At 35.9% G+C, this 15,730-nt stretch overlaps 1 protein-coding gene across 3 annotated transcripts in view; it reads right to left on the bottom strand.

The window, feature by feature from the left end:
* LOC127423823 (sodium-coupled neutral amino acid transporter 3-like) overlaps positions 1–14,550 on the bottom strand; it is a 31,601-nt gene extending 17,051 nt beyond the window's left edge. Inside the window, exons 1-4 of one of the 3 annotated variants that reach the window (XM_051668446.1) lie at positions 14,392–14,550; positions 5,478–5,621; positions 4,501–4,570; positions 1,464–1,579 (exon numbers count right to left, since the gene is read on the bottom strand). In XM_051668446.1, the coding sequence (XP_051524406.1) occupies positions 1,464–1,579; positions 4,501–4,570; positions 5,478–5,536 (245 nt within the window). In that variant the 5' untranslated portion in view covers positions 5,537–5,621; positions 14,392–14,550. Of the gene's footprint in view, positions 1–1,463; positions 1,580–4,500; positions 4,571–5,477; positions 5,622–13,249; positions 13,489–14,391 lie in introns of those variants that run through there. The other 2 variants (XM_051668447.1, XM_051668448.1) reach the window with 2 other exon arrangements.
* Positions 14,551–15,730: the final 1,180 nt, after the last annotated feature.

Below are 15,730 nucleotides of genomic sequence, written 5' to 3'. Positions count from 1 at the left end.
ACCCTTTTCTCTATTTACATGGTGCTTTCCATTTAGAAGTGATCATTCCAATGCCCTATTCTCCTTGTAGACTTTACCTTCCACTGTGAGAGCTTTGGAGGGCTAAAAGGTGTTGGGCTCAAAAATTAGGGTCATTCGGAACTCACTTTTAAGTCTTTTTTTACAGAAAATTCGGTTGGAAGCGATCTTACAGCATGACAAAGTGCTCTTCGAAGGGATTGTTCCTTGTCTTATATCCAAATTAGCTTTTTTTTCCTGGTTTTGGGTCTGAATTGCTTGTTTCTTTTTTGCTATTGTAAGCCAATTTTGATTTGACTGCCTGGATATTTTTTTTCATTAAATGAACTCTGCAAATGAATTTAAACTAATGTGCCCTTCAAGTGGAGTCGGAAATATCGTAATTACAAGTTCCGAGCACATGAATGACCCTGCAAAGTCCTATTAACAAGTGGGAAACTCAGAATTCTAGATGATACATGAGTTTCCGAGTTGAGACATTGGAAGGGGCGTGCCGACATGAAAGATGATGAAAAGCAATGATTTTGCAAAATTATTTCAACTTGAATAATATTAATTTGTTATATATGACAGTCAACTAATGACTCACCCTTCACGGTTTGTTTTATGCAAATTAATTAATAATATGTTAGATGCATTAATAAATCATATATGTTGTGTATACGTGAAGCAGGTTTATTCACTAATGCTTATTTACCGGTACAACAGAAAAAGTGCTTTTGCCGTCGTTCATTGCGTAATTGTTTAAATTTGGCTTCTTCCGTATTTTGTTTCCCACATGAATGCGTGACATGTCGTTGTAACGAATGCCTGACTTGGAGGTATGAGCTTCTTAGGTGCACATGAAGGCAGCATTTACCCTTGGAGTACTCATTGCTACAGAAAACTTTACAACATTTTTACTAATTATTAAATTATAGAGCAGAGTCTCAAGAGTTATAATCTGCTATATCATCTCATGCCCCAGCTCTCCAGACCCACAAACACCTACAAAATCTTACCACAGCTGTGGAGGAATTTGTGAAATGTGAAACTGTGTTTTCCAATTTTAATGTGAGTTATCCAAGACCCATCTAAATTCCATCTACTGAATACAGTGAATCATGTAAGGTGGCTCTCCAAGAGTAAAGGTTTCCTGTTGCATTGCTCCTAGAATGCTTCTCATTTAGAGTTTGATTCAACCCTAAATTAATTTAGATGTTACCACATGATTGTTCCATCTAGCGGAATGGAAGGGTTAATATGGACACAGTGAAAGTTATTGGGATCCAGTTGATGGTATTATAGATGGGAAATGGATTCTAGCCTAAATTCAGTCCTCACTGTTACAGTGTTGCATTCACGTCATTCATGCAAATCAACCGAGACTGTAGTTTTGATCATTAACATGGAGGCTCTTGTTGTGACACTGAGCGAGATTTTGAGATGCATTCTGGGTTACTCACAGGAAGAGGATGATACCAGTGTTGGACATGGCATAGGACAGTCCCAGAATCCCACTACCCATGATGGCATTGCTAAGGTTGAAGACAGACATCCCAAACGAAGTCTTTCCTTCAAACTACCAAAAACACAATCAGAGAAGAAATGAGATGGAAAGTAAAAGAAAAAAATGGCACATAGACTGGCAGCCAAAAATTTGGAATAATGTACAGATTTTGCTCTTATGGAAAGAAATTGGTACTTTTATTCCCCAAAGTGGCACTCAACTGATCACAATGTATAGTCAGGACATTAATAACGTGAAAAATTACTATTACAATTTGAAGAAAATGTTCAGAACTTCTTAAACTACTTTAAAGATTATTTCACCCCACGCTTCCTGTAGCAATTGCCATAGATGTGGCTGTCTTGTTGGGCACTTCTCACGCACCTTACACTCTATAGATCCATATATCCATAACACTCTTTTCCAATTATCTGTTGTCCAATGTCTGTGTTTCTTGCCCACTCTAACATTTTCTTTTTGTTTTTCTGTTTCAAATGTGGCTTTTTCTTTGCAATTCTTCCCATAAGGCCTGCACCCCTGAGTCTTCTCTTTACTGTTGTACATGAAACTGGTGTTGAGCGGGTAGAATTCAATGACGCTGTCAAATGAGAACAAGTGAGGCATCTATTTCTCAAACTAGAGACTCTGATGTACTTATCCTCTTGTTTAGTTGTACATCTGGCCTTCCACATCTCTTTCTGTCCTTGTTAGAGCCAGTTGTCCTTTGTTTTTGAAGACTGTAGTGTACGCCTTTGTATGAAATCTTCAGTTTTTGGCAATTTCAAGCATTGTATAACATTCATTCCTCAAAACAATGATTGACTGACGAGTTTCTAGAGAAAGCTGTTTCTTTTTTGCCATTTTTGACCTAATATTGACCTTAAGACATGCCAGTCTACTGCATACTGTGGCCACTCAAACACAAAGACAATGTTAAGCTTCATTTAATGAACCAAATAGCTTTCAACTGTGTTTGATATAATGGCAAGTGATTTTCTAGTACCAAATTAGCAATTTAGCATGATTACTCAAGGATAAGGTGTTGGAGTGATGGCTGCTGGAATTGTGGCCTGTCTAGATTTGATCAAAAATAACTTTTTTTCAAATAGTGATGGTGCTGTTTTTTACATCAGTAATGTCCTGACTATACTTTGTGATCAGTTGAATGCCACTTTGGTGAATTAAAGTACCAATTTCCTTCCGAAACAGAAAATATGTACATTATTCCAAACTTTTGGCCGCCAATGTACACTACCGGTCAAATGTTTTGAAACACTTTCTCATTCTTTATTATAATTTTTTTTTTTTTTTACATTTTAGAATAATAGTAAAGTCATCAAAACTATGGAATAACATAAATGGAATTATGGGAATTATGTTGTGACTAAACAAAATCCAAAATAAATAAAAACTGTTATATTTTAGCATCTTCAAAGTAGTCACCCTTTGCCTAGTATTTGCAGACATGTACTCTTGACATTTTCTCAACCAACTTCTTGAGGTATCACCCTGGGATGCTTTTTAAACAGTATTGAAGGAGTTCCCATCTATGTTGGGCACTTATTGGCTGCTTTTCTTTATTATTTGGTCCAAGTCATCAATTTCAAAAACTTTTTTTTATTATTAAATTTGAGTTTTATAATGAAATAAATTAATATGGTGGCACAATTATATTTTTGTCTATAAAACTAATTCCAAACATTTAAGCATACACCTTCATATCAAAAGATTTTTAAGATCATGAGAAACATTTCAGTCAAGTGTTTCAAAACTTTTGACCGGTATATATTTAAACAATTTGATGAGAATTAGAAGAGAGACCAGGGGCTCTATCTAATTTTTGGGATCATGTTAATTCTAAGTGCAATTTTCGTGCCAGCACAAAGCGGAAGTGGGCCTGGGGAGTGTTTGTGCTATTAGTGGGTGTATGCACGCAAACTGTGGGTGTATTGTATGTTAATTAAGTGGCACAAAGCGCACTTTGCTATTTTTCTGAGAAAAAGGTAATTGCAAGACGTTTTAATACCAACTCTGTTTTCAGCGCTAAGTCCAAACTCAGTTCCTACATTTGCAGTTTGGAGATTCCACCAGCAGGTGGTAATACAGTTCATGTCCAAACTCTGAAAATATAGTGGAACATCAAATTATGTCCCTGACAATCAGAGTTGTAGCCGTCTTATGAAACAAAACATTATGAGATTTGTGTTAAACTATCTATAGGTTATTTGTTTTTCAAATATAATTATTTTTACAATCTAATTTGTATTAATATTTTTTTCACCTGTTGTCGTAGAGTGATTTTTAAGACACTGCAAAAGGGGAAAGAAGTTAGAGAGGATAAAATGTTTGGATTTGGTATATGAATTCATTTAATTATTTTGAATTTAGAAATCTTTTAGTTTAATTTTTTGTGTTTCAATAAATGAATTTAAAAAATTTAAATCAAAATCGACCAGTAGAAGTGAAGTGTGTGCCAATACATTCACTATTAATACTAGTCATGATTTGTGTGGCAGTAGAATACTTCCATTCCCTACAATTTAATGGAGCGTACATCAAAATCCTGACAAGAATAGCTTTTTCTAAGCATATAAAAGGAGCGTGTCCATATTTTTTTATTCTTCTAATTAATTGTACAGGTTATAGTCAATTTACACTGCCGACTTTTTATGAATGCGGTGTCTTTATTTATATTGATGGTGCTTTACGGTATGGACTATATAATAGGACGCAGACACTGCAATATCTGGAGAAAAACCTCTGAATTAAATCGCACTTGACCCAGCCCATTAGAGTGTTGCGCGTGATTTCGTCAAACCCACTTGCACCTAGCCTTAGTGCATTCTTGCACAAAAAATATCAAAACTTCATGGTCATGCCCACTGACTTTGCACTTATGACTTATGGCATAGCGCAGTGCTTAGTGCTCTTAAAACAGGGCCCCAGATGCTTTATGAATATGAGTTGAATTGGATCTTGGTTTCTGCACTCACATCTGTAAACTGAGGGGGTTTTCCTCCATCACTCTTGTGTGGTAAAAACTCCTCTCGTTCAGGTGACTCTCTTGGTGTCGGAAAAAAAAAATAGCTTGCTTAAAAATTTCACAATACTTAAATGCAGCAATTATAAGACCAATAATGCTACTACAAAATTATTAATGCTGACATGAAAGTAAAATAAGTGCAGCTTGAATGTTCACTAATAGTTACAGGTACACACAGTCATTTTTGTTAATGTAGCAGCTACGTATCTTGGATATTTATAGGCAACAGTACGTCAGCAGATCAGGTTCATAAAATTAATTGGACAAAAGGAGCTCTCTCCAAGTTTTGTGTAAAAGGTTGCCCTTTTAAACCATTACAAGAGGCTGATTAAAATGATAAAAAAGTGATGTACCTGAGATTTACAATCCCAGATACAGTTTATAGTAAACCATGTTTACATGTAATATAATGTGTGAAGGATTATATCATTTAAAGTATTGTTGTTTAACAATTAAAACAACTGATTTGTTCAGCCTATATAAAATATATTAATTTGACCATAAATCCAAGGGTATTTCTTTGGGATAATCAATGAGATAAACGCTATCCTGTGGTACACTGCTAGATTTGTCGCTCATAGAACAAAAATATTTCAGTTATGTTGCTATGTTCTCTTTTTCCTTCCAGGTTAATTTAAAGTTTCTGTACTCAAATATTCACTTCAAATAGTCAGAGCTGCTTATAGACATTCCTGTGAGATGCATATGGTGAAGTACTGTTACAGGGAAGTGAGAAATGTGTGTTTTGCTTGAAAGATTTTAGCATGCTTCTGCAGGTCAATAGACAATAAAGCGTTAATAACAGATGTAGCAACACAGGAAGCTTTCTGATTCTGATTGAAAATGACAAACCATAATTTTCACACAATTCACATAGTTCATTATATAATTAAGGTTAAAAAAACACTACTAATGAAAAATTCATACCCCTCCTCAAGATGTTGAAAGTCCTGGTGGTGACCGTTTGTTAGTTTCTGAAGTTCCATTGTGTAATTTTGTCTTTCTTTTTCTCTTTTGAGCAGTTAGATAATGTCGTCCTATTAATTGTGATGGGTTTTCTCTAATGTAGATCTGCAAGAGAGAAAAATAAAATACCAAACCAATAAAATCAGTGTCTAAAATACCACAGAAGTAATAACTTATTTTTTAAGGGTTGTAACATTCTACAAATAATTCTTTTTCTTTTAGATTATTTCTCCATTATTTTCTGGAAGCTATCCGATGAGAAACTGTGAGAGCTTTCAAGATGTAGCTGATAGTCCAGGAAACAGGAGGTCCATGTGTCCATTTCCCACTACCTCTAATATGATTGGCTCTGAGGGGGTCAAGGGGGAAAAGAGTACAAGAGTCCCAGGTGATCTGTAATTCTGGGTCTATTTCTGTATGTTGGAACTTTGCAGTTCTCTATGACCACTTTTGCCATTTCAAAGTAACATTAAAAAAGTAACAATTTTTGAGAAAGCATGGATCTATAGAACATTGTTTAATCATTTATGTTCTCAACCCAAACAAACTTTCAGGCAAAAAAATTTTCTGATACAACATGCCTCTCTATATGTGTCCAAATTCACTGCTGAATGAAAAGATTTTGGAACTGTTACCTGATGTTAGACTTAAAAACCTCCTGTGTTAGTCATTATGCAACTCTAAAACTGACATATACATTATCATAGTGACTGAAACTTGGGGAGATCTGGTGGTATACTTTTTGCTTTTGTGTTGTTATGAAACTCATCTCCAAGGGGGACATTAAATTTTACTGACAGACTAGATTAGGCAAAACTGCCTCTAGAAAGAAGCTACCTTGTTGCATTCTGTATGACTGTAGATGGGGTGGGTATGTGTGTGTGTGTAGGGGACTGGATTTTGGCAATAGCCATTACAGTCTGCACAATTTTGATTGAAATGTACGTCTGCACTTCGTCATTACATCTGACATCAGTCAGGCCAACACTAGTATGTTATTCATTAACTCAGTGGCGGTTTGATACTGTACTGATGTACTAATCAGTTGTCAAAACTGGTGGAATCTATTCCATATGCTGGGAATATGGCTACATACTCACGAACATAATAATATGTGACTCAGACAACTCTACTAAGAGTGTTTCATGTTGTGTGTATGTGAATTATCTCACAGTGTCTTAAAAACGTAAGAGAGTCTACATGGAAAAGCAAATCCTGTCTTAAGCAGAGGTAATTTTATGAGAACAAATGTAAACAAATATGGGATCAGAGTGTTTTAAAACTCTGTGAAACACTGTGGGATGAAGCACCAAGGTTAATAATCACTGTTGTATATGAAATTCACAGTCACATTCAGCTGCAACTCTGAATACGTGGCTCAGGCTTCAAAGAGGCTTGGAAACTTTCCAGCAGCCTCTGGCATCTGTAGTTCCAAACTGCTTTCCGAGCACAACCTTGTACACTGGTGTGATCCAAATGCTTGATAAGATTTGTTGTAATAACATACTGCAAGCACATGGTGATTTACGTTGGTCTGTCCTCACATGTAGCAAAGAAATCTTGCAATAGAAATAGCTTTATAAAATGAAAATTACACAAGTTTATATATGATGCTACCATGTGGGTCTCTGGAGTAACGGAGACTTCAAGTAGCTCAGTGAATATTCTGGGTGCATCTTAAAATGGAGAGCATATTTAGCTAAGCTAAATATGATTTGACATGATTAAAAAGGTGTTCAGTGTGACAAAAATAAATACTAATAAATCATGAATCTGAAACTGCTTCACCCCAAGCAATTAGCATTTACAAGTGACTTTAAAAATGTATTTGGATACCTTTGAATTTGAACACTTGATTAGATACAAAATATAAAACCAAGTGATATCTGCAAACAAATTATGCTAGCTTTTCCCACCCTGCTGAAAAGATCAGCATTACTGGTCACCAGCTAATGCTATGTTTTGTGTGCTGGTCCCCCAGCATTGTGCTGGTGTCCCCAACAGGCTTCCTAGGCTTAAACCAGCACCACCAAAAAGACCATGCTGGTCAACCAACTTCACCAGCTAGGTTTTGCTGGTGAAAAGCATGGCTCTGCTGCTCCAACACCTAGACCAGCACCAATCCAGTATTAATCAATGGGAATTGCATGATGGTTAAGACGGTCTTTTTAGCTTGGTAGAACTCACTTTACCATTCTTAGCCATTTTTGCAAAACATTTAACCAACTGGTGCCAATGTGATTTTTAGTGAATGTAATCAATTCCCCTAAAGTTCACACAGGTGTACAAGCAGACTAAGCATAGGTGTAGTTCATCAGTGTTACTTTTTATCTTAAATTTGAACAATGCATGTATCTATTGTTTTATCATTTGAAGCCTAACACTGTAAAACCTAAACTTCTTTTTGTGAAATGTTTAGCTTGAAAAGTGTGCTTGTGTTATATTTCTGTATACTACATGCCACTTACATAATTCAAAGACATTCTTACATTTTTAAGTGTAAATACTTTAAAATACTTTTTGGGGCCACTGTACATCCAAGATGACACAGAAGCAACACAACTTTTCTAAAGGTCTGTGGCACTTATGAGCTTCATTTGATAAATGGATTGACGAAAATACATTTTCCAAGAGTTAGTATCCAGTTGCCAAACTGTGATGTTGACTTTTGTACTCTGGCCTGGTAAAATTCCACAGTGCATGGTAAAATTCATTAAAGTGTCTGACCCATCAAATAGTCCTTGTTTATCTATCTGCATGGCTGTGGAGTAGACAATTGCATCATAATATGTTATGTTAATGATGTAGCTTGTGCCACCTGTAGGCACAATTAAACAAATAAAAAATTATGGTGACATATTTTGGAAAGCTACTGCATTTTGTCTCTGAACAAAGACTGAAGTATCTTTCAAATTCTTGCTTAAACTCGGGCTACAGAAAGATGTCTCAATTATTTATTCTTGTATGTTAACTATATGTAAATGAGGAGTAAGATTTTGTGACTGAGGAGTACTGAATATCTTTAACAGAAGGCTTTAAAAACCTTATTACAGTCCATCTTCTATTCAAACCAGCATAAGTAATTAACAATAATGCAACAGAAAGTGATTAAAAAAAAATACCCTATATAGGAGCAAAAAAATGCCCCTGTTGTAAATGCCCCTGTTGTAAAATACATGATGTGTGATGTTATATGTTTAGAGAAAAATATCCTCATAAAGGTCAAATGTGCCTGAAAATCAGTTCCAGGGGGCAATTTTAATGTTGCCCTTTAATAAAAAATTCTTAAAATAAATAATTTATGACACTGGTCCAGACCCTGATGGTTTCACAGAAATAGCAATTGTGTACTATTGTTATAATTACACCATAAACAATAAATGCTAATTCAGTGAACATCATTGTTTACTTGATGTATCTTTGACCTTATGAGAATCTATATAGTTATAAAATAACATTCACCACAAATTTATTATTTATTTATTACATAAACTAGAGGCAATTTGTCATGCCACAATGCTGGTGACATGGTGAGTCATTGGACCAGTGACTAACCAACTGGACAACATTCCAAGAGGGAAACATTTGTTAAATTACTCAACTCTGCTTTACTCGAAAAACTGTAGGCAAATGATCACTTCTTACACATCATAGTGACATGAAAGACATGGAACGGATTCTAACTTGTGTATTTCTACAGAACACAAAGTTGAAACAAAGGCTTACTAAATGAACACCATAAACTCCTCCGGCTCTTATGGAAAAATCCACTATAATTCTCACATTTGTCAGCTGCAAAATGTCACACTCGTTTATTTGCCAAGAATTTCACCCTGAAGGCAGCTTGCCCACAGTGAAGAGGACCAAGAGATTTTAACCTCTCTGCTGCAAGACCACCTTGTACTACACAACACCAGTAGCTGTTTTAAACAGCACGCAAACCACGCAATTGCGTGGGGCCCCGGACGTCGGGGGGCCCCCGCCCCGATAGGAAAGCTCTGCAAAAAATGCTTGAGGGGTGACATGATGTTCTGGGTACACGCGTGAATACGCTGTTGTCAGCACTCTTGGAGCGGTTCGCGTTAGAAGCCGCTGGGGTCTGGACAGCTGAGTTTTTTAAGTAGAGTTTGGGTTTGTAATTTATGAAAAAATATATAGGCCGTCCGAAATTGATACTTGAACACTCACAGTTATGCGCAAACGGATGGGTTAGGGGCTGTTCACACCGAATGTGTTTTTGCCTGCGTCTGCTCTGTTTTGCCATTGTTTTCCTGTGTAAACACGCGCTGGACAAACGTCCATACCTGCTGCACCGTGTCTCGCAGTTTCTTCAGTGTCTCATGGAGGACTGGCGCATTTTTAGACACTGTGTCATGTTAATAAGAGCTTCAGGTTTCAAAAATGCATGCCGAGACACCTGCGTTCTGTATCAGTCGTTGAACTCTGTCTAGATTGTTTTTTTAGCGCAGGTGTCACAAAGATTAAACAGTCTGAACAAGTTCAGGCTGCAAAGAAGGGACTGTTGCAATTGTTCCAGATTGTTCTGCAACAAGCAAAGTTTCAGCGCTTGATAAATGGCAATGTTTTTTTTCCTTATGCTCTAGTGTGCTGAGGGGCCACTGTGTTTTGTATGTTTATTGTTAGTTATGAATGTTGCCTACAATGCTTACATAAAATACAGCCTCAGTGTCAGAATATAAGCTCCAGGTGACAGTAAAGTAAATAAGACAGGAATATATTACTATTGTATTCAACAAATCCTGAAAGTAATAAAAATACTGTATCATATTATAATGGCAAACTGGACAACAATAAATAATTGTTGGGTTATAAATTAATAAATAACAACTGAATTCCAAAATGTTACTGGGTGAAGTAGTAGGTTTTGCACACCCTGTTAAAAAAAAAAATTGTTTTGTATAAATTTATGTAGGTAAATATTGCTCTTTTTATTACTATTATTGTGGAAAAACTGGAAAACATGCATTAATTATCTTTAACTAGATTTTTATTTCATTAAACATTTTGAATATACTTGGCCACAGTGGTTGATAGGATGAATTTAAAATTATTATTTAAAATAAATTTTATGTAATTTTTTTAAGCAAACATTTTCAAAATGTGGCTCCAGCTTGGTCGGTTGCTTGGGGCCTCAGAAATTGTAAACCCACCCCTGCTCAGCACCACTCCCTACAACTGCCTGACCTAGAGTGAAATACTAGTATGACCAGATTGGCTGTTACCTGGGGCAGCTTACCTTAGCGCGGCACTAGATGGCTGTTGTGTAATTCCACTTTCTCTGGATAAGATTTGTAAATGTTACAGACAACCATTCAGCTCAACTGTAAGGCAGTCAATGAGTTGTTTGTTTAACCTTCTTAGCACTCTGTTAAAACATTCAGGGCAGGTAGTAGGGACACTGAAAGGGGGGCTGAAAGAAAGAGAGACAGAGAAAGAAGTGGGGGAGGGGGGAAAAGAGAGAGCGGTGAGGTGTGCTGTGACTAAGGGCATAGATTTGGCTTGAACATTGTGGGGGGTGGTTGCAGTGTGAAGCAACCGTTTTGTAATCGACTAGTCGACTAGTCTAAAGAGAAACCAACCTTCAGAAAACAGTAAAAAAAAAGTGTGTTTATGCAACCCATTTAAAATACTTAATCTATTCCAAATCCAATGCTAAATTCCACTGAAAAGGGGCATTTATCTGCGACGTGCTCGCCTTGAATTATGATCGTTGTACATTAAATATAGAACATGACATGCATTCACTGAATCAACGTTAGCGAATATTTAACTGACATATTTATAGAAAACAACTGAATGAATAGTGCAGGATCAATGGAACAACCATTAAAAGCCTGTTCTAAACGGAAATCACCACGTAAAAATTACTTAACATATTAAAACAGTCAGGACATTGTTGAAAATAGTTAACAGGTAGACTAAGCCAAATCTATGAGAGAGAAAAAAATGCGCTGAACAGTTGCTCGTATTTCACGACGTGCAGTCATGCATTAGCCATTGATCTAATATGACAGCTGATCGGTAAAGAACGTCAATCAATAACAGTTACGATGTAAAAAAAAAAGAAAAAAGTAGCTATAGGATGGAAAAAAATAGGCCTGTGATGTAGCCTGCAATAAACCTAATATATTCTAAACATGACGTGCACACAGAATAAAATATAGTTTAACCCGTTCAGCAGTCGGCACCTTGTTGAAAATAGCCTTGTTTTGATTATTGGGGGTTACCTCTTCTGATATATTTTGATGTTTTATTTTTTTATATACAAAAGAGATAATGCAACAAATATAGAACAGGATTAACTTCCTCCATACTGAAATTTCATGAGATTCCGGGTCACTAAAGACCTGAGATATGCATTAAAGTGTTAAAAAGGGGGTGAGTCCTTCGATATTTCATGGGGTCTTTAAACAAGACTGTCAACATTATAAAAAAAATAGACAAAAATAATGACCAAATACCTTTAAATTACATTTATAATACTAAAATTAACATTCCAACATTGCTGCAAACAGAATCCCAAAGACTTTTTTGAAAAGATTTGGCAGGTTAGCAGACATGCGTCATGGCTGTTTTGTGGCAGCTGCATGATAGCAAAAATCTGCCACCATCTATACTTTCCTGACCCATTCACATTGTCAGAGCCAAACAAGTCTCTCCACTCTCCCCCTATTCCACTCACATTCCTCTCTTTGCCATACATCCACTTCCTGTATTTCCTCCCTTGTTCTCTATAGTCTCTACCCCTCTCACTATATGTCAACATCTCACACTATTGCTATCCATTTTAAGGCCTTGGCTAGAGGTGTATTACAGTGCTCTTTTTGTGGCAGACACATCAGTGTAGTGTACTTGCCCATACTTTACTTTTCAGAGTTTTACCCAGGGGACAATATGATCCCCACGGCTCAGGAGCTGCATACATCTGTGTGCCAAAATTCAGGCTTGAGCGAACTTATAGTAAGAGGTTCTAATATAATAGCACTAAAAAAAACTGCATTTTCCTTAAATGATTTCCCATATATTGAAACAGCAGAAGCCAAAGTAAAAAGCCAGGTCTGGTCATTGTTGTAGATCACACAATGCATTGTATATCTTTCAATGATATCTCTGCAAGCTCATTTCCCCGGTTGTTGTAGTGTACATTCAATAAGACCAGGACATCCGTTTGAACCAGCAACGGAAACCATTTCGAGTCTAATCAACTGCGTAGATCACAACTTTTGTGTCTTGAGCACCCCGCCAGAAAACTAGACAAATTCCTTTTCGTTTTCCACCTGATAATGATTTCCTCTAATTTCCCTCTGATAACAGTGGTATGTTGATACATATGGTGGGATTATTCATATCTTGATGTGTATTTCATTCTAACATTAATAAAGCAGAGAACTTAGAAAGCTTCAGAAATGTCAGGAGGTGCTTTACCTGAAGTACATGTGCTTACAAAAGCTTAATTGGTAAGCAATATGATAATGTATGATTGTCATGCTCCAAGCCACACAAACTTCACAAAAAGAAACGGTGTGAAGACACTTGTTAGTCTTTGTGGATAAATTCACCTTCCAAATAAACAGTAGTTAAAAATACTGCCCCTTTGGCTGCAGCTTTAAAAAACACTAAGTATAAAAGTGATGTTTAAAATTTAAATAGCTCTGTGCAATCTCTCACCCTCTCTCATTTAACTTTACAACTGCATTTTTAGAAATCCTTACCTTCAAAAATTTGCACATTTTCACCAAGCCTGTGAAAAACCAACAGTCAATAAAACTGAGGTTACCGAGTTCAGTGAGATTTGACACCCCTTTCCTGAAATGCCTTATAAATATCCACAGAACGTGACATCCCATACCCATGCTGCACTTTAGTCTTTATCCCATAAAGCTGGACCCTTAAACTTTTAACATATACTGACCTAATTCTTGTTATGCATTGAGGTGTACCCTTACATGTTGCGTAACAAATTCTGTTTGGTTTTTTTTTTTTTTTTTTTTTTTTTCTGAAGAGAGAGATATTGAGACTGGAAGTGAACTTTTCAGCTCTGCATAGTCCTGATTATAGTCTGAAAAATCTCAAATAAATATGATCACTTAATCTTCTGAGCAAAAACTAGAAGATTTTGAGAGACACATTTAAGAGTTGAGAGAAGGTGAACATACTACATGATACAGTATATGTTGACAGTTTGCTCTTAACCAAATGTAATGTTAATCAACATCATTAGCATACATAGTCATGAGAGTTTATCTTAAAAGAAACATTCCATGCATGAGAATCCATTCCAAACAAGAAACTCAGAAAGTAAACGTGACATTTTTAGATTTTTTTGGGTGGGTGCACACTGCTCGTGGTCAACAGAGAACATCTCAAGACACAGTTAAAGACATAAGAGTATATATTTTGCCCTTCATTTGACCAATCATGTGCAAGCCCAAATCAAGTGCCCTTTTATATCTGCGGCAAGTTAATTCTAGTCCTGTGATCAGATATATGACACCTGCATAACGTCATGTCCAGTGAGATTTCTTTTTTTTAACTTTGCACCTCACATGCTCTTATTTTCAGTCAAATTTAACCAATAACTGCAACACTATGCGGGGTGATTGAGAAAACAATTCATAAATCTCACTAACCCCAACAAATATTTTAAATTGTTAAAAAGTCCCTTGAAGTGCAGTTGACAGAAATGAGCAAGTTGTATGCATGTGAAAGAACTTCTTATAGAAAGAATACCTTTAAGGCCATAATTATGGTCACAAAAATCTCCTAAGCTTTTAAGCCTTTCCTGTCAAGAGCAGTTGTCTGGTTTTATAGCCCATGTGCTCAGGCAATAAACAGAAAATAAAGCCACTCTCACCCTTCTAAAAGTCAAATGGTGTTTTCTCAAAGGCTGCACCGGTGAAGTATTCTCTGAGAGCTTTTCTTAGTTCAAGTGTTGCTTTTTATCCCAGTTGTTATAAAAGTTTAAGTTGAGCCCAAGAAAGAGAGAGGACAGTGTGGACCCACTGAAGGAGAAAGGCAGGACCAAGGGTGGGAAGCACATAGGAGGAAAAAAACTCTGAAAGGGAGGGAGCTTCTCCACTGCAGTCTCAAATTACTTGTGATGTCACGTACAACTGAAGTAAGTGTTGAACAGGGAACAGTTCCCTGCCATTCAATCGCTCTTTTAGTCTATCTATTTACATCTAATTCAACACATTTATGGAATGGAATCTACATGCAACTTCATATTTTGGGTTATACAGAAACATTAGTGTGAGTTAAGTTTCCTGATCTAAGGGCTTAAATGTAAACTATAAATGATTTCAAAGTCACTATCTAGGTGATTACTGTTCCAACAAATTGTATATCAGTTGTTTATAGTTGTTTTAAATTTCCATAAAATCACAAGTTTCAATTAAAATACATGTCTACATATGTATATGTTGTATACACAGCTAATGTATACTTGTTGTTTATCTAAATGCTGTATAATATTTAAGTTTTAAGTCCAACATTTAGTGCACATTCTATTAAAGGATTAGTTCAACCCAAAATGAAGTCATTTACTCACCTTCCTAGAAGGTGCCTTCCTAGATATGTATGATTTTTCTCCACAAAGCACATAAATGCAGCATAAAAGTAATCCATATGACTCCAGTGGTTAAATCGAAATCTTCAGAAGCGATTTGATAGGTGTGGGTGAGAAACAGATCAATATTTCATTGCTTTTTTAACAATAAATTCTCCTTCCTGCCCAGTAGGTGGTGATATGCAAGAAGATTGTGAATCGCCAAAAACAAAAGAATGTGAAAGTAAAAGTGGAGATATATATATATATATATATATATATATATATATATATATATATATATATATATATATATATATATATATATATATATATATATATATATATATATATCTGTTTCTCTACCACACCTATCATATTGCTTCTGAAGATATTGATTTACCCACTGGAGTCGTATGGATTACTTTTATGCTGCCTTTATGTGTTTTTGGAGCTGCAAAATTGTAGTACTGGTTCACTTGCATTGTAAGGACGGACAGAGCTGAGATATTAATCTAAAAATCTTTGTTCGTGCTCAACATCTTGGATGGCATGACGAAGAGTAAATAATTAGATTTTTCATTTTTGCGTGATCTCTTCCTTTAATTTCAAACAAATCATACAGCTACGTCGGAAATATCGTAAT

This window comes from Myxocyprinus asiaticus, chromosome 33 (genome assembly GCF_019703515.2).
Source record: "Myxocyprinus asiaticus isolate MX2 ecotype Aquarium Trade chromosome 33, UBuf_Myxa_2, whole genome shotgun sequence".
NCBI lineage: Eukaryota > Metazoa > Chordata > Actinopteri > Cypriniformes > Catostomidae > Myxocyprinus > Myxocyprinus asiaticus.
The sequence above is the reverse complement of the archived record's forward strand: the minus strand, read 5'-3'. Positions and strand labels throughout refer to the sequence as shown.